General features: G+C 45.7%; 1 protein-coding gene across 8 annotated transcripts in view; it reads right to left on the reverse strand.

Moving 5' to 3' along the window:
- LOC137431527 (E3 ubiquitin-protein ligase NEDD4-like) overlaps positions 1 to 25273 on the reverse strand; it is a 274005-nt gene that overhangs the window by 61797 nt on the left and 186935 nt on the right. For all 8 annotated transcript variants that reach the window (XM_078782180.1, XM_068122932.2, XM_078782179.1 and 5 more), the window contains 4 exons: positions 22032 to 22131; positions 18198 to 18367; positions 15028 to 15148; positions 14328 to 14498 (listed from right to left, as the gene is read on the reverse strand). In XM_078782180.1, the coding sequence (XP_078638306.1) occupies positions 14328 to 14498; positions 15028 to 15148; positions 18198 to 18367; positions 22032 to 22131 (562 nt within the window). The remainder of the gene's footprint in view (positions 1 to 14327; positions 14499 to 15027; positions 15149 to 18197; positions 18368 to 22031; positions 22132 to 25273) is intronic.

Here is a 25273-nt window from a genome sequence, read left to right on the forward strand (position 1 = left end):
CACTACTATTTGTAGCTGTGATGGAGGTGCTGGCTCAGAACGTAAAGGAGGGTTTACCGTGGGAGTTGTGGTATGCAGATGATCTGGTGTTGATTGCGGAAAGTATGGATGGACTGAAGGAAAAGTTGAACAAGTGGAAGGAATGTATGGAGACAAAAGGTCTGAAGGTGAATATCGGAAAGACGAAGGTGATGGCAAGTGGTAAAGCATGTGGTGAGGTGGAAAGAACTGGGAAGTGGCCCTGTGCTGTGTGCAGGAAGGGTGTCGGAGTGAACTCCATTCAATGTACAATGTGCGCTGAGTGGGTTCATCAAAAATGTAGTGGTCTGAGAGGGTCATTAACCAGTATGGCAGCTACATTCAAATGTAAGGTGTGCACAGAGGGAGCTGCAGATGGAGGAAATGTTGAGTTGGATCTTGGAGACGGCGTGAAGCTGGAAGGTGTGAAAACATTTTGCTACCTCGGAGACATGCTGAATGGAGAAGGTGGATCAGACTCGGCAACGGTTGCTGGAGTGAGATGTGCATGGAAGAAGTTTCGGGAACTGAGTGGCGTGCTGATGAGGAGGGGAGTGTCGTTGAAGCTGAAGGGAAAGGTGTATGCTGCATGTGTGAGAAGTGTTATGATTTATGGGAGCGAGACATGGGTAATGAACGTAGAGCAGCAACGAAGGTTGGAAAGGGTGGAAATGCGAAAGGTTCGATGGATGTGCGGAGTATCGTTGAGAGAGAGGAAGACAAATAATGAATTGCGAAAAATGATGGGAATATAGCCTGTGATTGATGTTGTGAAGAGGAACAGGTTGAGATGGTTAGGTCATGTGTTGAGGAAGGATGAAAGTGACTGGTTGAGAAGAGTGATGGAAATGAATGTAGACGGAAGTAGAGGACGGTGAAGACCGAGAAAGACTTGGCCAAAGATGGTGGAAGAAGAAATGCGGGCAAGGGGGTTAACAAGGAGAGATGCAGAAAATAGGGCAAGATGGAGAAGATTGTCATGGGGACCGCAAGGCTAACCCCCGCTCCAGCAGGGAAAATGGCCTTAAAATGCATGTTGTGTTGTTGTTGTATGCATGCCCTTTCATTATACCTGATTCACCTGTTAAACGGGACAGGTACTGTCGGTGCGATGGTCACGTGGCAACGTCTCCTGCCAATGCTTCCCAACACTCCTCCCCTCCCGACACCCATACGGCCCAATTGTGACCTTAATTTGATGCATAACCCCCAAAGTCCTCAATCTCACGCTCCCAACTCTGTCTCATCTGCTCATAAAAGCAAAATGGCATCCCCACATCGATCATTACATATTTCTTCATTTCCTCAGCAATACCACACATAAACCAATATCAAAACAGCAATAGCATGCATGGCTCGCACTCGTCATAGCCCATCACTAACAGCCGCTCAAGCCCCACCACTGTGTTTTCCACCCCTCAACCAACTCTATTCCCTCTCTGTCCCCCTACACCAACTCTCTGCGTCCCCGTCCCCCTTCATTCCGTTCGGAAACAATGTTCCTGTTCCCATTCGTTAAGAACAATGCTAAAAGTAAATAAAAAACGCATCTAATTCACAATCTCACGAGATTCCGTCGTCTTGTGATTCAATTACATCGGCTAAATGACTAAAAACATATTAAGGTAATTGGTAATAGAAAAAAGGAATACACAACCGGAACTCCTCGGAGAAACATCTTTGTAATGAAATGGGTTTCATGGTGCCTGGTCGAGTTGTTTCAGAGGAAATCATCAGAAAGAAAGACAGAGATACAAACAAACAGAAAAAGCATATTGCATAAATAGAAGACCCTTGTGTGTGTATATATTGTTGCGGATATGGGATTTGCATCCATCCATATCCGCTTGTAAATATTCCCCTATTTCCTCAATACTTCCCAACTATCCCCAATCCCCCATTCCCTAGTCCCATTTTCTGTAAACAACACTCTGTAGACCCGACCTCCCCCTATTTCCCCCATTAAATGTCGCACCCAGGTTCACCGCATCTCATGTAAGACAACTATAGGACATCTTGCTAGTTATTCTTAGTCTATGTCAGTTAAGGACTCGTTTCCATTAATTCTGACTCTTCGTTGCACCAGAATGTGATTGTATGGCACCGTTAGGAAGTTTAGGACCTCCCAATACCTCCCCGCAGCTCTTCCTCACGGTTCAGCAACAACAACACCAACAACAACAGCAGCGGCGAGCGCGGGGAGTGCGCGTCCTCACTCCGGCTTGGTTGGTAGGGGGTGTTGGGAGGGCACCAGGCCTTTCCAACGAGCCGCCATTGAACATGTGCTCGACGGGGTTACCAAATAGGGGCTCCCCGTCAGCTCCTCGTCAAGGGCGGAGCCCGGTAACCCCCGCACCCAATGGAAGCGGCGGACCGGTCCCATCTGGGGCGGAGCCAACCAGCCGAGGGCGTGTGACTCCCCGCTGAGCATGCGCAGGAAGAGGGAGGTGACGTCAGATGCGCGCTGAGCTTGGAGAAAGAAAGACGCCACCTCCGAGCGCTGTGAGGCCTCCCTGCATCTTTTGGACCGTGCTTGATCCTGTCCCCGAGCCAAGGTGCACCTTGTGCTATCGAACTACCTGTCCCTTCCTGCCATCAATCCCTGTGTAAGTCAGCCTTGTTCCGTTTGTCTGTAGTCTGTCTGGGATAAGATAAGACTGTAATTAAGTGCCTATCTCTTCTGTGCCTTTACCTCACTACCTTGTAATCTACCCCTTTCCTCCACCACTAATTATATCCTCCTCCGGAGGTCTTGAGAACTGTACCCCTTGCGTCGTTTCATCTATCCCAGTCGTTGTGTCCTTTCCATCATTGATTTAGCGTAGCGCGATTTGGCCAACGTTCGAGTGGAATCGGGTGAGTTGGGGAAGAATCGGGGGAACTGTTAGGTCGCGGTGGACCATCCGCTCGGCCCATAATAACATCTAATCTGCGATCCGTAACAATTGGTGTCGAGGAGTGAGATACGAGGCCCGAAGCGCGCTTAACGCGCTCAAAATTACAAGCAGTTGGAAATTGTTTTGTTTTAAAAGGAAAACCCGAATTTTGAAAGTCGCGCTATGGCAGATCAAGACGGCTGGGTTCCGGTAGAGGAGAGTGAGGCAGGGTCGATCCAGGACCAAATTGAGGGACATGAGGAGAGCGAAGCAGTGAGGGCGGCAGGTTCGCAAGATGGCGCTCTCGCGCACGAGGTTGCGGGCGTGCAAAATGGCGTCTCGCACATGGCTACGGCGGCCGCACCCGCTGCACAAGTGGGAGGGATGGCCCAAATGCAGGCCCTCATGGAGCAATTTATGGTACAAATGCAGGCGTCCCTCAACCTGCAGAAGGACGAGATGAGGGCTAATAGTCAGCAATTGGGGAACCGGATGGATGCTCAGAGTGAGCAATTGGGGGTAATGAGGGACGAAGCGAGGGGTACCGGTGAGGGATTAGACAAGAAATTTGAGGGGTTAGACAATGGGATAAAAGAGGTGAAAAAGGGGTTAACGGGGGTAGAAAACAGAATGGCCGCTCAAGAGAATCAAATGGAAGGGATGCAAAAGGGGTTAGAGGGGTTAGAAAACAGTATGGAAGGCAAATTGAGGGACATGAGGGACCAAGCGGAAAGGGAAGTTAAACAAATGGGGCAGCAGATAGAGGGGGTCAGAATGGGGGTAGAAACTAAATTGGATGCTCACAGGGAGGAAATGGAGCAGATGAGGGTGGCATCTGGGCAGGAGATGCAAGTGATGGGAGAAAAGATCAGAAGAGGTGTGAGTGAGGAGGTCGGAGGAGTGCGCGAGGAGGTGAGGCACTGTAAGGAGCGCATGGAGAAGGAGGTGAGAAAGGGGACTGTAAAATTGCAAGGTGGTATAGAGGAGTTGATGCTGGGAGTAGAACAACTGACAGTGGGACAAAAGGAGTTGGGGGACCAGGTAAAGAAGAACACAGCGGTAATAGAGGGTTTAAAATCGACACAGAAGGAGATGAAAAAGGACGTAGGGGTAATTAAAAAAGAGTGTCAGACGGTACATGAGGACCTGACGAGGAAAATGAACAAGGTGGTAGAGGTGATGGAGGTTAAAGAGCGGGAGGTGCGGGAGCATATAGAAAAAAATAAGGTGGAGTTAGAGGAAGAACTTAAGGGGGCGCACGAGGAGATGAAGGAGGTGAAGCAGAAATTAGAAGAAGTGGAAGAAGGGGTGAGCGAAATTAAGAAGCGACGGAGAGAGGATAAGAAAGAGATAAAGGAGGAGGTAAAAGAATTGGTCCAAAGTCTGTGTTCGGATCGTGATGATGTGCTCATTAACCGGATGAGGAATTCGCAGGTGATGGAGGAGAAGCGAAGAGAAAGAGGACCCGGTGTAAGTGGTGACCAATATGGTCGTGCGTATGATGCGCCAGGTGATTTAATAAGCTTGGGGGTCGAGATAGACCCGGATGTTCGTGAGAGGCCAAGAGTGAGGTGTATGGCTGGTCCGGAGGGTATGGAACGAGGGTGCGAGCGAGAGGGTCCGGTGATGGGAGAGGTGCGAGGTGTGAGTGAGCAAGGTTGTGGTGGGATGGAATGGGTAGCGGGTTGCGGAAGTGTGACCCATGCATCGACACCAACAGGGGTAGTTTTTAGAGGGACAGGGGAGGCACGGGAGCCCCTTGGGGGTAATGTACTGTGGGGGCCCGGCCGGTTCGGCCCCGCGCTGACCCCGCAAGGGGCGACGCACGGGGTCCGGCAGGCGGGCAATGACTCGCATACGAGGTGGTCCCACAAGGTCCCACTCGCGCCGTATGACGGTGGGTAAGGGTGGCATCCCTGCCACCCTTCCCATGATTTGGGGCAAATGCACTAGTTTATGGGGTTTATGGCAGTGAAAACTAGCCCGGGTGGGTTAGGATATTGTGTGTAGGGATCTAGCGAAGATGACATTAGGTAACGTTAAGGTTAGTTAGTGACAAGGATACCTGGAGAGGGGACGCAGGTAGATTAGAGTGGATGATAATGACGAGGGAGCGCAATAGTTTAAAGGGACGACTGGGAAGCGCAAGTTTCAGAGGGGAGTAGTTAGATGAGATGATGCTGTGTGAGAACTGGACAGGTGTGTGGAGCAGTGTATGAGTAGTGAGTGTTGTGGATCAGCGCAAATGCGCTTGGGGGAGAGAAGGGTGCAGGCGGCACCAAGTATGAGAGCACAGGTGTGCAAGTACAGGTGTGTGGAATACATGGAGTAAGTGGTACGGAGTGGTGTGCATGGTGCGAAGGTGTGGATGGGGGAAGAGTGGACCCCTTTTCACGAGTACCCGGGGAGGGTAGTTTAAAGAATAGTTAGAAGGTATAGGTAAATTGTGGTTGGATATTGGCATTTGTGGTGCGGTTGCAGAATGGTATTGTGGATGGGTGCATTGGTGTGGTGAAATTGGCTGGTCGTGTGGCCTGTTAGTATGAGTGTGAATGGTTGGGCACTCCGCCACTGTTAGATGTCGGCCAGGTGAGGCCGCAGGTGGGCTCTGGGAGCCGTTAGTGTCAGTGGGTGCCTGAGGATCCCGGGTGTGGATCGGGCAGGCCGTGCCAGAGAGGGCACTGAGGGGGTGAGAGTGCGAGAGGGCCTTCCCCAGTTAGTTAGGTTAGTGTGAGGAGCAGGTGAGCTCGGTAGGCAACAACAGTGGTGGAGGTGTGCAGGTGGGCGGACCAGAGGGAGCGTCGCACGACCCAGCCACCGAAATTGTGCGGGGGCACCGAGTGATGAATCGGGGGAGTGAGACCCCAACTTGAGAAGCACCACAGTTTGGTCAATGGGAATTGGTTTTTAGAACCCATTGTGTAAGTTGGCCAATGGATTGGCAGGGAAAGACCCCAGGTAATGTAAAGTTGTTAAAGTCATTTAGGAAATAGTTAGGATTGATGAACCTGTCGCACCATACGCAGCCACTTACCTGAGGTGATGATGACTCCACACCTGTGTTTTCTTTGTTTGGTGTTGCAGGAAAGGAGAATTGCTGTGTGGATTTGTGAGACAATCACGACGTGGATGAGACATTGGGGTGATTCCATCTCTCCCTCCTTAGGAGGGACTGATGATGAATTGGTGATGGCAGATGTTGATGTTGAGTTGGAGATGGCAAATTTTGATGAGAGTTGGAAATGGCAAATTTGATTGGTTAGGAGGGAGAGAAGACGAATTTGGTTTATGGGAGGAACGGGGAAGACAGTAGGGACGTTTGTTGATGTGTAAAGTAGATGTTTATGGGTAGTGTTGTGTTTTGTGGATACAGTAAGGGGTAAGGGGGGGGCAATGTAGGTTACCTGGTGGGGGGGGGGGGCGTACGGTATGAACGTACCTGTCTCACCTGGTTCCCATGTGCCCCCAGTGTGCATTACCTTGAATTGCGTGCACTTTTGCGCCCTTACCACCTTACTCACTTGTCTTCTTTTGTCTCCCACCTCCGAGGATCTGGCTTTGGGGCAGAGAGAGAGGAGAGAGAGGTGCTGGCTCCGCAGTTGTGGGCCTGTACTTCCGCTGCTTGCTGCCTGGATCGATACACCATATGGACCGCAATTTTTGTGGCCGCCCACAATGGACCGCAGTTCCTTTGCGGTCAAGCACCACCCGTGGATGGACCTCTGGGTCAACGTGGCACCTATGCCATACAGGTGAACCACTTTTAGTTGGCCCCCCTGACGGCCACAATTTAGAAATGGACGCGGTTGGCGCCTTTCTTTATTTCTAAAGAAGCCAGAAGGCCAAGTGCACTCCATGAAGGCAAGACCAGCGGCAGAACATCGGCCGGCTGCGACACCACCGGTGACCATGGACACTTGATTGTGCATTTATTATTGAACACTTTATTGGTGCACCGGATGGTGCTGACTGCGTATGGGGTGGTGCTTTTGGTGCTTGGATGGGGTGCTCTGCACATTATTAAAGGCCGTAGGGCCACAGGGCACTCGTGGGTTGGTGTATCGATGCCGGCATGCGTGCTCTCCCTATGCATAACATCTGCATGTGTTCCTCAAAGAACAAGTCCTGGATCGTAGTGTAAATATCAGTGTTGTATAAATAATGCTCCCTACCGGCTGTATGTTTAGTTTGAGGATGCTTTCCGCGATTCGGTTATCCTGTGGGTGTGTTTCTGTTAGGAGAAGGGTGCAACGTCGCAGGGGGACATATTTACTCATTTGTGAACATCTGTAAAACTGTCGCACTCAGGGTTGAGTTAATAGTAGAGGGAACTACATCTGAGTGCCACACTAACGTAGGTAAAAATTTATCGGGTCGGGACGCCCCGAGGTAGAGAAGGGTGCAATGTTGCGGATATGGGATTTGCATCCATCCATATCCGCTTGTAAATATTCCCCTATTTCCTCAATACTTCCCAACTATCCCCAATCCCCCATTCCCTAGTCCCATTTTCTGTAAACAACACTCTGTAGACCCGACCTACCCCTATTTCCCCCATTAAATGTCGCACCCAGGTTCACCGCATCTCATGTAAGACAACTATAGGACATCTTGCTAGTTATTCTTAGTCTATGTCAGTTAAGGACTCGTTTCCATTAATTCTGACTCTTCGTTGCACCAGAATGTGATTGTATGGCACCGTTAGGAAGTTTAGGACCTCCCAATACCTCCCCGCAGCTCTTCCTCACGGTTCAGCAACAACAACACCAACAACAACAGCAGCGGCGAGCGCGGAGAGTGCGCGTCCTCACTCCGGCTTGGTTGGTAGGGGGTGTTGGGAGGGCACCAGGCCTTTCCAACGAGCCGCCATCGAACATGTGCTCGACGGGGTTACCAAATAGGGGCTCCCCGTCAGCTCCTCGTCAAGGGCGGAGCCCGGTAACCCCCGCACCCAATGGAAGCGGCGGACCGGTCCCATCTGGGGCGGAGCCAACCAGCCGAGGGCGTGTGACTCCCCGCTGAGCATGCGCAGGAAGAGGGAGGTGACGTCAGATGCGCGCTGAGCTTGGAGAAAGAAAGACGCCACCTCCGAGCGCTGTGAGGCCTCCCTGCATCTTTTGGACCGTGCTTGATCCTGTCCCCGAGCCAAGGTGCACCTTGTGCTATCGAACTACCTGTCCCTTCCTGCCATCAATCCCTGTGTAAGTCAGCCTTGTTCCGTTTGTCTGTGGTCTGTCTGGGATAAGATAAGACTGTAATTAAGTGCCTATCTCTTCTGTGCCTTTACCTCACTACCTTGTAATCTACCCCTTTCCTCCACCACTAATTATATCCTCCTCCGGAGGTCTTGAGAACTGTACCCCTTGCGTCGTTTCATCTATCCCAGTCGTTGTGTCCTTTCCATCATTGATTTAGCGTAGCGCGATTTGGCCAACGTTCGAGTGGAATCGGGTGAGTTGGGGAAGAATCGGGGGAACTGTTAGGTCACGGTGGACCATCCGCTCGGACCATAATAACATCTAATCCGCGATCCGTAACAATATATATAGAAGTACACATGACCCCTTCTCCCCTTGGCCGCACCCTTAGGGAGCAAGCGTTTCTGGTGCAACAAAAAAATAAAGCACATTTTCACAATGCGTGTCAAAATGTGCAACCTCCTCCCCTCCCCCCCCACACCCCCCCTGCCCCCACACCCCCACTCATGTAACAGAAACTTCTCGATATATTCCCGATAAAGGAACAGCTGTGCAGCAAGGCATGAGGGTGGGGGTGTGGGAGACATGCCAACAGTGGGGTTGAGGAACAAAATAGAGAGATACTTGGAGAAACAAGGCACATGGGGAAGAATGAGAACAAAGTAAGGGCAGTGGGTGAACAAGATAGATACAACCTCAAACTCAATCACACAAGTGGAAGGAAGAACCGGAAACCCAGAAAGAGGTGGGCTTGGGTGAGGGAATTAATGGGGGTGGAGAGATTATGGTTGTGGATGGGGGGTGGTGGTGAACAGCTGTTTTGAAGACCTGGAGAAAAGAATGAGATTGAAGAGATTGTGGAGGTCGGTTCCACATGTGGAAAATAAGAGGAAACAAATGAGTGGAGATGAGCAGTGATTCGGGGTTTTGGGAATTTCACCAGAAGTGGGTTACTGGCATTGGGACCTAGCACGGAAAGGGCAAAGCATGCAAGACCAGAAACGAGGTGGTATAAAACAGAGAACACAGAGCTGTATACAATGTGAACGTGATAGGCCAAGAAACTCAACTTCACCATGGGATATTCCTATCATTTTGAAGGCCTGCCACAGCGTCAAGCTGAGCAAGGTGTGAGACAGGGTAGCCAGCCCAGCAGGGAATGCAGCATTCAATGAAACTGTGGATGAAGGCCTTATAGGTAGATAATCGTTCAGATGTGCCAAGGAAGGACCTTGCATAGCACAGGATGTCCAGTCAGCGAATGGCTTTGGAGGCCAACTTAGGTATGTGGTTTGCCCAGGAAACATCATGGTTGAGTGTGAGACCCAAGATTTTGAGGGACTGAAACTCTTCGAGAGCTGTTGAGAAAGTAGATGGGAGGATTTGTGGTACGATCCTTTCGGAAAGAAAGAGAGAGAGAGAGAGGGGGGGAGGGGGGGAGAGGGGGAGAAGGGGGAAACGGGGAGAGGGGGAGACAGAGAGGGGGGGAGAGGGGGAGAGGGGGAGAGAGAGAGAGAGGGGGGGAAGAGGGGGAGAGGGGGAGAGGGGGAGAGAGAGAAAGAGGGGGAGAGAGAGAAAGAGGGGGAGAGAGAGAAAGAGGGGGAGAGGGGGAGAGGATGAGAGGGGGAGAGGGGGAGAGGGGGAGAGGGGTTAAGGGGGAGAGGGGGAGAGGGGGAGAGGGGGAGAGGGGGAGAGAGAGAGAAAGAGAAAGAGAGAGAGAGAGAGAGGCATTTGTTGGGATTGAAGGACATATTCCAAGTGTTTGACCATCTTGCAATTTTATCAAGGTCTGCAGAGAGGGGAGAGGTAGAGCCTGCCTATCTGAAGGATGAGGGATGTTACGGCAGAGGGTGGGGTCATCAGCAAGGAGACAAAGAGGATTTTCAGAACAGTCAGAGAGATCGTTGAGGAGGATTAGGAATAGGACTGGGCCCAGAACACTGCCTTGGGGCACTCCAACCTTGAGAGGAAGAGGAAATGAGAGGATTCTGTTGAAAGCCACATATTGGCTACAAAGAGTAGAGGAAGTCACTGAAGGATCATCTCTTTCTGAAAGGACTGTCTGGCAAAACCCTCCTATCTACTTCAATCTACATCATCATTTTTTTTTCCCGACCAATTTATCCCTAGATCACACAATAAATTTCATACTGTTCGGATCAAGCATTCTACTTGTCAAGTTATGACGTCATAATGAAGGCACCTATGACATCATCATTAACATGTTATTCCCCATGGGATCAGACAAGGTAATTTACTGCAGATAATGCAGAGGACATGGAATTAAACCGTTCATGGCCTTTCTTCAGCAGAAGATGGTAATCATGTTTGCAAGTTTGCAAACCTGCAAAATGTGACAGGTGGGTGCACAAGACCTACGATTACAGTCAACTGACTGATAATTAATCAGATAGCTTAGTGTCTCAATAAGAGAAATGCCAAGACTGGTGTTGGCTTAACGGTTAAGGTGGCTGGCTGGAGATCTTGGGGTCCTGCGTTTGAGCCCCTGTCATGTCGTTGCATTAACACCAGGAAGGTTGACTCAGCCTGTCATTCGAGCGATCGAGCAAAAAATAAAAATAAAGAAGAAATATGTTGTGCATAGCATGATACTTGCGAAATCCCTAAAATAGGTTGTTGGCCTATGATGACCTCAAACATAGTTGGGGGTTGAATTCAGTGACCAGATATGCAAATTCTCTTAAACGTTAAAGTCAATCGGATGAAAATTGAGGATTTTAGAAATTTGGCTTTTGTTGACCTTTTTGGCTTATGTTGACCTTTTGGACTATGTTGACCTCAAAAATACTTGGTGGTTGAATTCAGTGACCAGATATGCAAATCCTCTTCAAATTTCAAGTCAATCGGATAAAAATTGAGCATCTTACTATAATTCACCAAATGCCCGTCTGTCTGTCCGTCCGTCCGTCCATTCGAAGGTACCACAAAAACGGCTGAACCGATCGCAACGATATTTTGGGTGGGTAATCCTGGGATCTCCTGGAGTAAAATAGGGTATATTGTTTTTCCAATTTCAGCTTTGGCCTCCAGCATATCCAGGTTTGGACTCCCACATAACGTTATTTTCCCGGGTGCCGCACAAACGGCTGCACCAATCGCTGCACAGCTGCACCGATAGGCTGCACCGATCGGACTCGGTGACCTCGGACAAAGACCTTTTATAAGGACATGGGTTGGAATCCCTGCTTGAGGGAATGCCAACCCCCTCCCCGCCATCACGGTCATTTCTCCAACTCACAATCCCGCGAGATATGCAGAAAGGACGACCCAAAACCAATTATCTTCTTTTTGATTCGTATATAAACATCATTAAAAGTAAATAATGACCTCGGCCAAAGTTCAAACAACGTGAGTTTAATCTCTACATGAGAAAATTCCACATAGCTATTTTGGCGGTGTATACGCTAACATGTAATTTGGCGGTGTAATCCCTGGTGTTGGGCTAGCGGCTAGGGTGCCAGCTTAGGATCCTAGTATCCTGGGTTCGAATCCCGGTCGATCGCTGAATTAACGCCAGGGGGGTTGACTCAGCCTGTCATCCTTCCGAGGTCGGCTAATTGAGTACCAGTTCACTGGTAATTCCCTGCTTGTCGTAAAAGGCGACAAAAAGGGTTGGCGGCAGGAAGGGCATCCAGCCGTAAAACATTGCTTCAAAAAGGGGACCAAAAAACAGCAACAACCACGGTCCCCGAAAAAGGCCAACCCCCGCGTTGCGGGGGAAAAATGGCCTCTAAAGGTGGTTTATACGCTAACAGATCGCTGTCTCCATCGATCTTGCCAAGGCCGTAACACCTATCGGCTTAAAATCCTTTTAACTGTTGACTTGGTAGTTTTTACAATGAAGGAAACATTAACAATGTTGTTAAAAGTATATTTTGTGATTAATTTGTGATTGGAGTTATGTTGTTTGGAATGAAAAAAGAGATATCGAGTTCAAGTAAATGACGACATGCCGTGATGGTTTCTACTTTCTAAACGTGAACGTCACGGATCGCCATATGCAGATTCGCCACGGACCCACGATCGATGTTTCTATACGTGAACGTACCCGTTTGTTTGTGAACGGGTACGTTTTTCATGGAAGTCCATCACGAACTTGCTGTCCATGTCTGACGTACGACTGAGGGTGCTACAGGAATGTGCAATTTATTGGTTTCATGCTTTAGCATTCCCCGTATCTGCATGGCCTGTTTGCTTCTGGCCTCCCACCCGTAGTAATTTTATGCAGCCTTGACCTTTGCCCTTGTTTTAGAAATTCAAAAAAAGTGTTTGACCTTTGGTCTATGTTGACCTTTTGGCCTATGCTGATCTCAAAAATAGTTGGTGGTTGAATTCAGTTAGCTGATATGAAAATCCTATTCAAATTTGAAGTCAATCGGATGAAAATTGAGGATTTTAGAAATTTGGCCTATGTTGACCTCAAAAATAGTTGGTGGTTGAAATCAGCGACCAGATATGCAAATCCTCTTCAAATTTCAAGTCAATTGGATGAAAATTTAGCATTTTAGAAATTTGACAACGTTGGTGACCTTTGGCCTATGTTGACCTATTTACCATTTGCCCTTTTGACCCCAAAAACAATAGGCTTCTTGCTTATGACAAACTCTACCATTTGGTGAAGTTTCGTGAATATCGGTTGAAAATTGTGACCTGGAGGCGACTGACAGACACACAAACAGACAGAATAACGCACAAGACTAACCAATATACTTGAAAAATCTTCGATTTTCACAAGTAAAAACAGCAATCATGAAGAAATGTGATACATTTTCCCAAGAGGTAAGGCACAGTGAGTGTCACAGATTGTTATATCTACTCGTATTTCATACATTCATAATCAGGCAGTGAAGTCGATGGGAGAGTACAGACTTATATAACAAGACCGAAAGTCTATCATCGGCGTAGCTGGGCTTGTTTGATACTTTAATTGAAGAGGATAGTATGACCTGGGTGGGGGGACACCAGTTAGAAAATAATGTAAGTATTAATTTTTATTTGCATTGAGACACTGGTTTTGTTTGTTTCGATGTTTATTTATAAAATAAACTATGTTTCGAGTCAACAATAAACTAACCATACACTGCTCCAATCAAGAAACTTTGCAATAACGACAAAGGGATTGCAGTGTCACGATTATATTTGCCATATTATTAGTATTAACGCTATTATTATTATGAAAACAATACTACTGAATTCGTTTATTCTATGTTTTGAGGCAACAATGAACCAACCATACACCGCTTCAATCTAGAAACTTTGCAATAACGACAAAGGGATTGCAGTGTCACAATTATATTTACTATATTATTAGTATTAATGCTATTATTATTATGAAAACAATACTAATGAATTAGTTGATTCTATGTTTTGAGGCAACAATGAACCAACCATACACCGCTTCAATCTAGAAACTTTGCAATAATGACAAAGGGATTGCAGTGTTACTAATATATTTAGTATATTATTAGTATTAACGCTATTATTATTATTATTATTATTATTATTATTATTATTATTAAAACAATACTACTGTATTAAGAAACATGGGCTAATTTGTCCGAAGCGACCTGAAGGTGAGCCATGAAGGCATGAAGCCTAAGGCCTATAAGTACTGTGTCGTTGGAAGACCTGTAATACCGATGCTTTCAATATTTGATGGTCATTTTAACAATCAGTTTATTTGTGTTTCACACTGAATGAAAAACGTCAAGGTAGAATATGGCAATTGTGGTATATGACATGTTCAACGATATGTTCAGCCTGAACGAAATTTGAATCAAAATGGAGGTGTGCGGAGTCAGCCGCCGTACCGCCGTTATGACATCACATCACCCCTGTCATGTGACCAGATCCTCAGCTCTGATTGGTGTACGTTTGAGGGGACATACGGACAATCGGACATACAAACGCTGTTCTAGATGGCTTTTCCCTATGGGCTACGCCGTTTAAAATTAGTGCTCCACCGATAGAATGCCAATGGTTCACAGCACAAAGATAAATATGTAACAGTAATAACCACCTTTCATAAACCTGCGCTCATGTTGACAAACAAATAAAGTGTTGTAGTTGCAAATATTGGCGAATGTGCACAAGATCCACCATATTATGAGAAATCAAAATAATGAGAAACGGTAACTGGAATGGTATATTATAAACAAAAGTACTGTACTGTACTTGGGATTATAAATTGTAAACAAGGTTGGATTTCACTCACTGTGGAAGACGAAGTCATTGCTGCCGGTGGTTCTTCTGGATATAAAGAAGATGCCTGGAACCGGCTGTTGAGCTCTTCTTCAGGCAGTGCAGGGGGCTCGCTGGATGGAGATAGAGGTGTCATCGAAATTGGGTGCACGAAGTCGTCTGTATCCACTATCTCCCAACTCAACTATGGGCGGGGATTAAAATGAAAAAGGGGAAAAATGGGAAGTGGGGGGTAGGGGATAATGTATATATTTAAATTCATGTGATTTTATCCCACAAAGGTGAACAAAAACTCTTCCTGCTTTATGTCAGCAAAAGTAAAACAATAAAGTTTTAAGCAAGCATATACAAAGAGCGGAATTTCTGACTCCTATGCTCCCCCTTTCACCCTCACTGCATTCACCTCCACTTCCATACTCTTACTCCCACCTACTTTAAAATCATTATCCACACATTATATTTCTCGCTTCATATTATGCAGACAGCAAATGGGAGGAGAATCTGTAAAGATGACCAATACTCAGAGCCGAGTAAATAACATGCCTTTGATTCCAGAATATGTGTAACATGTATTTAATTGCACTTTGCTATCCATTGTGAGTATTGCATTTTATGTCCCTTTTCAATCACTAAAGGCAGACTGCCATTTTTAAAAATCACAATGAAACTAAACCATGTTTATGAAAAAAAAAAAACACTACGCAAACTCTTACATCTGCAGGATCACGAGTGTCTGCTTCCGAATCCTCAGTGATTTGTCTCCGTGAACAAAATATATTCTGCGCCTGTTGGTTGATCTGCTGGATGTGAGTGTCTGCCTCTGCAGCAGGCTCCCTGGGAAGTATTGAAGCCAACAAGCACACTTAGCGCACGTAGAATAAGCACACTCCAAAGATTTTTTTAAAAGCTTAGTCAAAACCACATTATTACCTCCACCACCAAAGGTGGATTTAGTTACCTCCACCACCAAAGGTGGATTTAGTTACCTCCACCACCAAAGGTGGATTTAGTTACCTCCACCACCAAGTTTTGTCCGAATCAGTCTACAACCTTTTGAGATATCGCACTATATATTGCCTTTGGCCACATCTCTCAATGGTGAATAATCACTTAAAAACTATAGTATCCGGATCCAGACCTTCACTAAAAATCTAATCATTTTATCGTTGTCACATACTCAACCTCTCCACCAAATTTCGGCCATAGCCGTCCACAACTTTTTGAGATATCATGCTCACATACAGACAGACAAACATAAACAGACAGGGGTGAAAACATAACCTCAATCCATCTTTGGTGATGGAGGTCATTACAATCGGAAATTGGGAGTGCAGATACAGCTCAGAAATTGGGAGTGCAGATACAGCTCAGAAATTTGGAGTGCAGATACATCTCGGAAATTGGAAGTGCAGATACAGCTCGGAAATTGGGAGTGCAGATACAGCTCGGAAATTTGGAGCGCAGATACAACTCGGAAATTGGGAGCGCAGATACAGCTCGGAAATTGGGAGTGCAGATACAGCTCAGAAATTGGGAGTGCAGATAGGGAGTGCAGATACAGCTCAGAAATTGGGAATGCAAATACAGCTCCGAAATTTGGAGTGCAGATACAGCTCAGAAATTGGAAGCACAGATACAGCTCGGAAATTGGGGGTGCAGATACAGCTCAGAAATTGGGGGTGCAGATACAGCTTAGAAATTGGGAGTGCAAATACAGCTCTGAAATTTGGAGTGCAGATAGAGCTAGGAAATTGGGAGTGCAGATACAGCTCAGAAATTGTGAGTGCAGTACAGCTCAGAAATTGGGAGTGCATAATGCATATACCGCTCAGAAAATGGAAGTGCATAAACAGCTCAGAAATTGTGAGTGCAGATACAGCCAGTAAATTGGGAGTGCAGATGCAGCTTGGAAATTTGGAGTGCAGATACAGCTTGGAAATTGGGAGTCCAGATACAGCTCGAAAATTGGGAGTGCAGATACAGCTCAGAAATTGGGAGTGCAGATACAGCTCAGATATTGGGAGTGCAGATACAGCTCGAAAATTGGGAGTGCTGATACAGCTCAGAAATTGGGAGTGCAGATACAGCTCAGAAATTGGGAGTGCAGATACAGCTCAGAAATTGGGAGTGCAGATACAGCTCAGAAATTGGGAGTGCAGATACAGCTCGGAAATTGGGAGTACGGGGAAAAAAAACAAAAGGTGGTTTAGTACTCCCAGGGGGAAGCGGGGAGGGGGACGAAGAAACCCTGGGGTACCATTAAAATTTGAGGCACTACTTGTAGAAACAAACCCTACAACAGCTATAAGCTTCATGCTTTTCTATAGGGGGGCTTAATAATAAGTGAAAAATGGTCACTTTCAAACATGAGAGCCTATGCTCAATGAGAGATCATTCCCATCTAAGCCAATTGCTCCCCCCCCCCCCCCCCCTCACCCCCCCTCTCCCAAGGCCTATGTACTTGTTCGATTTTCTTCCAAACACACTTCATATACAACACTTCATGGCATCAGCTCGATTTTGAGGCTTTTGCGCCTAATTTCTTTAAAATGAGAAAGAAAAATAATAACTGTACATTGAAGGCCTGGTTTGTTGAAGGTGAAACATCCTGCTGATGATACTCGTGTGAAGGTTAATACGAGAACGTTCGGGGAACGTCCACCTGGCAAAACGCGGTGCTCAGCTCCAAGGCAACCATGTATTACTTAATTGAAGCTGCCGATCAAGGTGTTCTATGCGGTTCATGTGCAGGCACTCAGGTGCTAATAAATGAAGAGCTCGAATTATGACCGGGTCATTTCCACGTGGCTTCTCTTATAGAGGTGCAACAGGAAGAACCAGTTTCTTGCAGTTTAATCGTTCCAAAATGAACAATATCCCAATGAAACAACAATGGGAGATAGTTCTCAGCAACAAGATGTGTACTTTTGGAAATGTTCATAAATGCAAATTAAATGGAAGAGAACTGTTGGAATCCTAGACTCTTGTAAGACAGACAGCACAACTGAAGTCGAGCATGCTGTTACATTCATGGGCTCATGTTCACTGCTTTTGGCAATGTCAACAAATGTTACTGCTGATTGTTAAGGACTTTGGTTTTTTTATATTGTGTTTTTTGTCGATGGTCTTCTCGGCTTTCTTTTATGGAGCAATGACGTAAGAATGAGGAAACTGCACAATTATATTTTGCAGACAATTTATGGATTTAATGCATACCCGTTTCAGGGCATTGGGTTGTTGTGATAGGCCCGATCTGCATCCACACCTCAACCGAAATCTAATAGATTTGTTCTTGTCCCTTAAAAATCCAACCAATAAGTGTCGTCCGAATCCATCCATCTCTTAATGGTGAAGAATCACTTAAAATTATACAGTATCCGAATGTTCACCAAAATCTAATCAATTGCACCTTGCCACACATACAACCTGTCCATCATGTTTTGTCCAAATCCGTCCATAACTTTTTGAGATATCCCACTCACAAATGAACAGGCAAACACATACAGACAGACAGTGGTGAAAACTATTTACTTATATTGAGCTCAACTACCTGCCAAAGGTTTGTTTTACAGATTCGTTAGAGCTGGAACATTTGCACTGTCAAAAGTCAGGAAAGGATTAGACAATGGCTTCATGTACTTGGTGAATTTTGGAAAGGAAATCTAAACAAACAAACACCCCTCTTGCACACCTTTAATGTGCAACACTGGGGAGAAAGGTCAAGAAATTCTGAAATCTTGCGCATTTCGTCTCACAGACGAAAGCACAAGTAGCAATCTTACAAGTTATATTTATTTTTGTAATAAGCCAAGAATGAGCATAATAAGAAAGATTATATTCTATACGAATATCACCAAAATATTTTAAGCAGCTGATTGCTCACCCAGAACTTGGCCTATGCCACTGCGTGGTGCGAGTGCGGTGGTTGACGTAGTATGTGCGGCCCAGGTTGTCCTGCCGCTCCTCCCAGCCAGGTGGCAGAGGTGGCAGCTGCTGCTGTCCTTGGAGCTGGCTAACAGCCCCCTCTGGTGAATCAACCACTTCCCATCCAGGCTGCACATCACACAATTACAGCTCAGTGACTGAAAAAGACAACCCTTTTTAAACCTTATTGAGAAAAGGAAATCTTTAGTGGTGGCAACATTCACACCATTTCATTTCATCCTCCTTGCATTTCACCAAGGGATCATGCGATTTAATCAAAGTTCAGTAGCACATTTACGAAGCTGCAATCACCTGAACTCAATCAAAAAATAGAAAAAGATCTCTTTAAATCCCTGTTAAGATGGAGTCGAACGCATTTATAAGGACATATCTTTCATGCTTGAGGGTTTTCGCAACTAACAATACTCCACTTTTTGTATACATAGTTGAGGCTCGTGAAAGAGCAAGTACAATGAATAGATAAGGACACAACAGAACAAAAGCAACAGTAGAGAGAGGAAGAAACACAAACAGGAGGGTTGAAGGACAAAATGGAGGGAGACCAAACACACAAACAATGGGTGTGGGGAGGAATGAGGGGTGGAGTTAAGTGGTGGACAAGATGGATCGAGAGGCAAACTCAGGAAGGAAAACTGTGAATTTGGAAAGAGGTGAGCTTGTGGATGAGGGGGTTGTTAACGGCGGTAGAAAAGACTATGGTTTGGATGAGGGATGAACTTATGAGCAGCAAGAATGCAAGAGCAGCAGAGCAGGTTTTAAGGACACAAGAGCTGATGTCCTCCAGTCCAGTTACAAAAGCAGAGCTGAGGGTTCTCAAAAACATCTCTTCCGGTGCAGAAAACAACAAGTGTAGCAGAAGTTTGAACAAGATTTGGAAGCAAACACAGAATTGAGGCATTCGGCCTTCTCACGCGTATAGTCAGCTGCTGTGCCATTTGAAGATAGGGAAGGGATGGAGAAAGAGGGGACAGACTTAACAAGGCACCACCATGTTTTAGAGTAAGGAGACATGTTAGAAATTTCAATCGTGAAATTGGACAGAAGTTGTTTTCTGGCTCTCCTGAGAGAGGACACACACTTATTGCGAGCTTGGTGGAATGAGTGGAGATTGCTTTCGGTTGGGTTTGCTTTCCAGGAAGAGAAGACATGTTGTTTCAGGGCAACTGCCTCAGCACAGGATTCAGTGTACCATGGGTGGTAATAAGAGTACAATAATTGAAGACGAGATGGGATGAATCTGTGCATCTCTCTTATGCAATGTAAAATGTGTAAAAGTGTCAAAAGTATTGCTAAAGGTGCAAACCCACAAGCAGTTGAATGGCTAAACCATTTTTCTTTCCTCATCTTTATTTGCTCTGCAAATGAGGTCAACATTACCGCAACATCTCCTGCGAGTTTTAAAACTACAGAAAACCTTTTTCAAGCAGCTATCTCCACAACAACTTATATTAGACGATAACTTGAAATCTCTCATGAAGCATCGTGCCTCTCACCTCAAGCAGCTGTACTGCAGACTCTACCCTGAGATAAGGCAAAATGTCTAAACTGTCTCTGTCTCCAAATCATGTGTACCCAACCGATCTGATCTGTCTCAATCTTACCCCGGTGTACCAACTGTCTACTCACCCGAGAAGGCAGAGAAAATTCTGTGTAGCTTTAACCTACTTCCGTAACAGGCTTAAATAGCATCAGTGTTATCAAATCCTGCTCTGCCGTTCTTATTCAGTCCGTTCTACCTGACTTATTCAGTCTGTCTTTGTCCTCTGGCCACTTCTCTGTATGAACTTCAGCAAACATCACTCTCATCCATAAGAGACCCTACCAACTACAAGCCAGTGAGTTTGCTTCCAATTGCAAGCAAAGTCATAGAATCCATCATTCCTTCGGATGTCAAATCTTTACTGCTTTCAAACATTCTGATCTCTGACCATCAATTTGGATTCCATTCTGGTCATTCAACTCTAAACACGTTTCTGCTGCTCCTCTCAGCAATGGTTGGAGCCCCTCAGACCTCAATCTCAAACAAGAGATTAGGACTGTCTCCCTGGACACATCTTAGGCGTTCGTCACAGTCAAGCATCCTGCTTTGCTTGCTAAGCTCTCTGCCTATCTCCCTGTGGCAAAGGAGCCAAGCTGACAACTAAATTAAAAAAAGCCCTGTGCTGTGTTGCGTTATATCCATGGCAGTTCTAAGGCCCATCTTATTCCTAGTCTTCATCAATGATCTCACTGACTCTGTGGAAAATCCTCAATCTTTTTGCTGATGACTCCAACCTCTGCCATGACATCCCTCATCCTTCTGACAGAGGCTGCAGCCCCTTCCCTCTCATCAGACCTTGACAAAATCACAAACTGGTCAAACACTTCAATCCTGAGAAATCCCACACACTCACTCTCTCTCTCTCCGAAAGGATCGGACTGCAAACACTCCCATCTACTTTCCCAACAACTCTCTCGAAGAGTTTTAGTCACTCAAAATCGTGGGTCTCACACTCGGCTATGATCTCTCTTGGGCAAGCAACATTTCGAAGTTGGCCTCCAAAGCCAGACGCCGACTGGACATTCTCTGTCATGCAAAGTCCTTCCTTGGCACACCCAAGCTCCTATTCACCTACAAGGCCTTCACCCACAGTTTGATGGAGTAGCCTACTGCTCTCCTCTTCCCTCTGTTTCCACGAAGCCAAGCTGAGCAAGATGTGAGGCAGGATAGCCAGCAAAGGCTTTCAAGATCATTGGAATCTATCGCAATGAAGTCGGGTCGATGCGCCTATCACTTCGCCATCACTGACAGGTCGGTGGTCTCTCGGGCTTCTTCTGCCTCATTGCTGGTCTTGCACCCTCTACCGTTTCTGTGCTCTGCCCCCCGCCCCCCTATGTATCTGCAGGAAGCACACGGTCCGCCAGCAACCCCCTCCTTGTGAAACTGCCGAAATCCAGAACCACTGCACATCTCCACTCATTTATTCTTCTTCTTTCTTGCCTGTGGAACCACCTTTCACACTCACTTCATTCTCATTCTTCCCTCAAGGTCTTCAAGACAGCTGTTCACCACCATCTCAAGTCATCCCTCATCCAAAACCATGCATAACTGGTATCCATCTTGTCCACCCCTTGTGTTCTCCCTTCCCCATCATTGTTACCTGCTTTCCTTGTTTGTCCGTCTCATCTCTCACTGCGCCCTGCTGTTGATGTTTCCCCTTTTTCTGCTTTTCCTTTGTTATGTTGTGTCCTAATCTGTTATGTGTCCGAGCTCTTCCACGAGCCTTGACCATGTATTAGAAAAAGGAAAAAAAACAAAAGGCAAAGGTTGTGTTTTTGGCAGTGGATGCTAGGATAATGTTTTTAAAATGGTGACTATGTGGTGAGGTTGACGATCTGTTCAGTGGACAGTGTACTTTGTAAAATAAATACATGAATAAATCGTAAATAGATGTGAAGTCGAGCCAAATGCAGCAGACATTCAGTGACTCTACCTTCACTTATTGTTTGAGGTTCAGGGTCTCTAAATATTGCTGAGTTAGGAGGACAATCAGTGTCGCCCAGGGGGGAGGGGGGTGTGTCTAAAAAGCCAAACATGTGGTCAAACCTACTGAGGATCTGGATCAATCATGAACCCTAGTAAATAAAAAAAAAGCATGTAAATGTTTGAAACATCCCAGTACTATGATAAACAATTTGCAAAATCATCTTTCCTGAGAGGTGCGAGCCATACAACAAATTACATCATGTGGAGACATTGGGGAATAAGTTTATTAGTGACCTTCCACCATACCTCAGATTCCTCTGTTTGTTCACTTGAATCTTCATTGACACCATTCCGTGGGAGGTAGGCCATTTTAAGCCGAAGAAAGCCTTTCACCCGGGACTTGTGGCTATAGGGAAGTGATGCAATTTAAAATATAAGTACTGTGTACACAAGGCATAAAAGAAAATATATTTCATGAGTTGCAGTCTTATTGAAACTATTCATCGTTATATTTTGATTTTTACTGAAAACACAACATCCACATCATACTTTAATCAAATGATAGAAATAAACCAGACTTTGTGGTGCCATGGTTAGAGCATAGACTTTAAAGGGGAACCGAAATGCCCAGACCACCTCAACACTAATCTAGCCCTTGATACCCTACAAAATAGATGTCTCTTTTTACGATTTGTAATGTGTAAAGTCGGTAATTTTGCAATTAAAAGTCGAAATCTTCTTCTTCACAATTAGCCATGACGTCATACCATTAAGTCGACCGCCACTTCCGCATTATTTACGGGTTACATCACGGTACGATTGAACTCAAACAGCAATTAATTGTCGAATTTCTACAAATATACCGGGTCGATGCGTCCTTGGTGGTGCGGTTGTAGTAATATAAACCGAGATGGTTTCATGCTGCACCAATGACCGGAAGATTTGAGAGTTGCCAGAAATTGGACGAGGTTTGTCCAAAATACCCGATTGTTGATCGGGCCTACAAAATGTTCGCTTTTGTGCTCAAACATTTCACAGAGCAGTGTTATGAAACAACAGAGATGGCTATTGGGGTTATCCGCCATGATTGGGAGAGGATGCCACCCTCACAATTAAGTGGAAGAAACAGCCATCGCTCGAAACTGTAAGACCATCCAACACCGCACCCCACTCCACCATCACCATAGCGAACAATACCTATGACGACCTCCCCACACCCCTTGCCCCTTCCTCCCCAACCATCCACCCACAATCCCCCATCAACCACCACCCTCATAATACCTTCCACCATTCCACACCCCTACCCCTCTGCAATCCCCCTAGCTAACAATAACCACCATCAACAGTCACCCTTGCTAACAATACCCACAACCACGCCACACCTCCCCTCCACTGGGGTGGGCCATCAACACAGCATGACACGGCACGGCACGGACACGACACAGTAACAGCATGGCATGACCTCAGAAAAATGGTGTCCCAGGGAAGTATGAAACCGGAGGATCCTGTAACATACAGGATACCGAGTCAGCGTGCAAAGGTAGGACAAAGCACTCATCGTCCATTTGGTTGGCTTTGTCCAAGTGTGCCTGGACGGTGCCTGTGCTGTGTTTTTCTGTGCTGTGTTGTTCTGTGCTGTGACAAGTCCGTGCTGTGTTGCATTGTATCTTCTGGAGTAATACAGGGTGTTCCAAAAAGACCTGGACAACTTTGCTTGTTAATATATTTAGTACAACAAATGACACAACGAAACGCTTTCTTTTATGTGAAACAGAAATTCATAAAGTTTTGTGTGCACAAAATCCCTGATGAACCGTCAATTGAATAGAGAAACAAATCCCACCAATATGTAGTGAACATGTGACCGACATTTTCAGCTGCACTGCTAAAATAACACCGCCATCTTCACCAATACCATTTTCATCTGAATCGTTCACATAAGGCTCGAAACGAAACGGCTCCACAATTCCCCTAAAAGAGATTCCATCACTAATTTTATCTCCAATAGTTTCCTCACAATCCCACTGATCAGTTTCATCATACCGAGTACCTTCAGAGTTGCTAACGACAGTGGAATCAGTATCGGAATCTGAGCTCAAAATACACTGTTCTCTATATAATAAAAATAAAATAACCACCTTTAGAGGCCATTTTTCCCCGCAAAGCGGGGGTTGGCCTTTTTCGGGAACCGTGGTTGTTGTTGTTTTTTGGTCCCCTTTTTGAAGCAATGTTTTACGGCCGGATGCCCTTCCTGACGCCAACCCTTTTTGCCGCCTTTAACGACAAACAGGGAATTACCAGTGAACAGGTACTCAATTAGCCGACCTCGGAAGGATGACAGGCTGAGTCAACCCCCCTGGCGTTAAATTCAGCGATCGACCGGGATTCGAACCCAGGATCCTAGGATCATAGGCCGGCACCCTAGCCGCTAGCCCAACACCAGGGTTTGTTCAATGTTCTCTATGAAAAACCGTAATTTGGATCAAGGTGAGTTCATCATGTAATGTCACTGGCAAAATCGAAAATCGACACGAGGGCTTTTTCGAGAATTTGGGATTGGCAAAAACAAACAAACAAAAAAAAATTCCCTTCAAATTACACTGTTTTCAGAAAAGAAAAAGAAATTGCGTTTCGATTTCCCTTTAAAAATGGTACATGGTGGTTGCTTCCTTGCTTGAAGCTCGCTACTTAAAATAATAACGTGTGCACAAACAATCAGATGTAGGGAAACCATTGCACAGACCTGGTGGGCCTAATAGATTCCACCTGCATTGAGGCTCTTTATAAGAGATCTGAAGTGAACATATGAAAATATCAATTAGGGCACCACATGCCTTTCATGCTGTGGAACTATTATTTTTATGTTTATTCTTATTCCATGGTTTTTGGAACTGTTTTTCTTTTAGATTGGTTTTTTCTGCAACTGTTGGTCTGATTGCACGAAATTTTCACCAATTTTCACCTCCTGTAGATTTTTTAATGCAAATTATGATGTCAATGGCCACGTCGTAAGGGCGCCATCTTCGAGAAACCGAAAAACCTTGCACCTCTATATCTCCGAAACTGCTCAATGGGAAAAAATTTAACTTGGCACATTGTCAAGAACTCCCCATGGGGAAGAAAATATATGTTGACAATGACATCATAAGTGCCTCCATTATGACGTCATAATTCGAAAAGTAAAACGTTTGATCCGATCAGTTTGAAATTTCATGAGCATGATCAACGCAAAAATTGTATAGGAGAACTAAATTGATGACGTCGTCAGTAATGTGGTTCAGCAGCCATATTGGATTGAAAATGCAAATCTTCAAAAATCTACTTCTCCAGAATAGCTTACTAGATTCATGTGAAACTCGACACACATGATCTACTAGCCTTGGGGAATAATTTTTCGAATAATTAAGTCATAGGTTACATAGTCTGGCAACCATATTAGATTTTAAGCAAAAATTAAAAAAAACCTGTTCACTGAAAGCACGGAATGGATCAATGCAAAATTTGAACCATATGTTCGACTACCCATGGGGATACACCATTATAAAAAT

The sequence above is a fragment of the Myxine glutinosa genome, chromosome 7 (genome assembly GCF_964187855.1).
Source record: "Myxine glutinosa chromosome 7, kmMyxGlut1.1, whole genome shotgun sequence".
Classification (NCBI taxonomy): Eukaryota; Metazoa; Chordata; class Myxini; order Myxiniformes; family Myxinidae; genus Myxine; species Myxine glutinosa.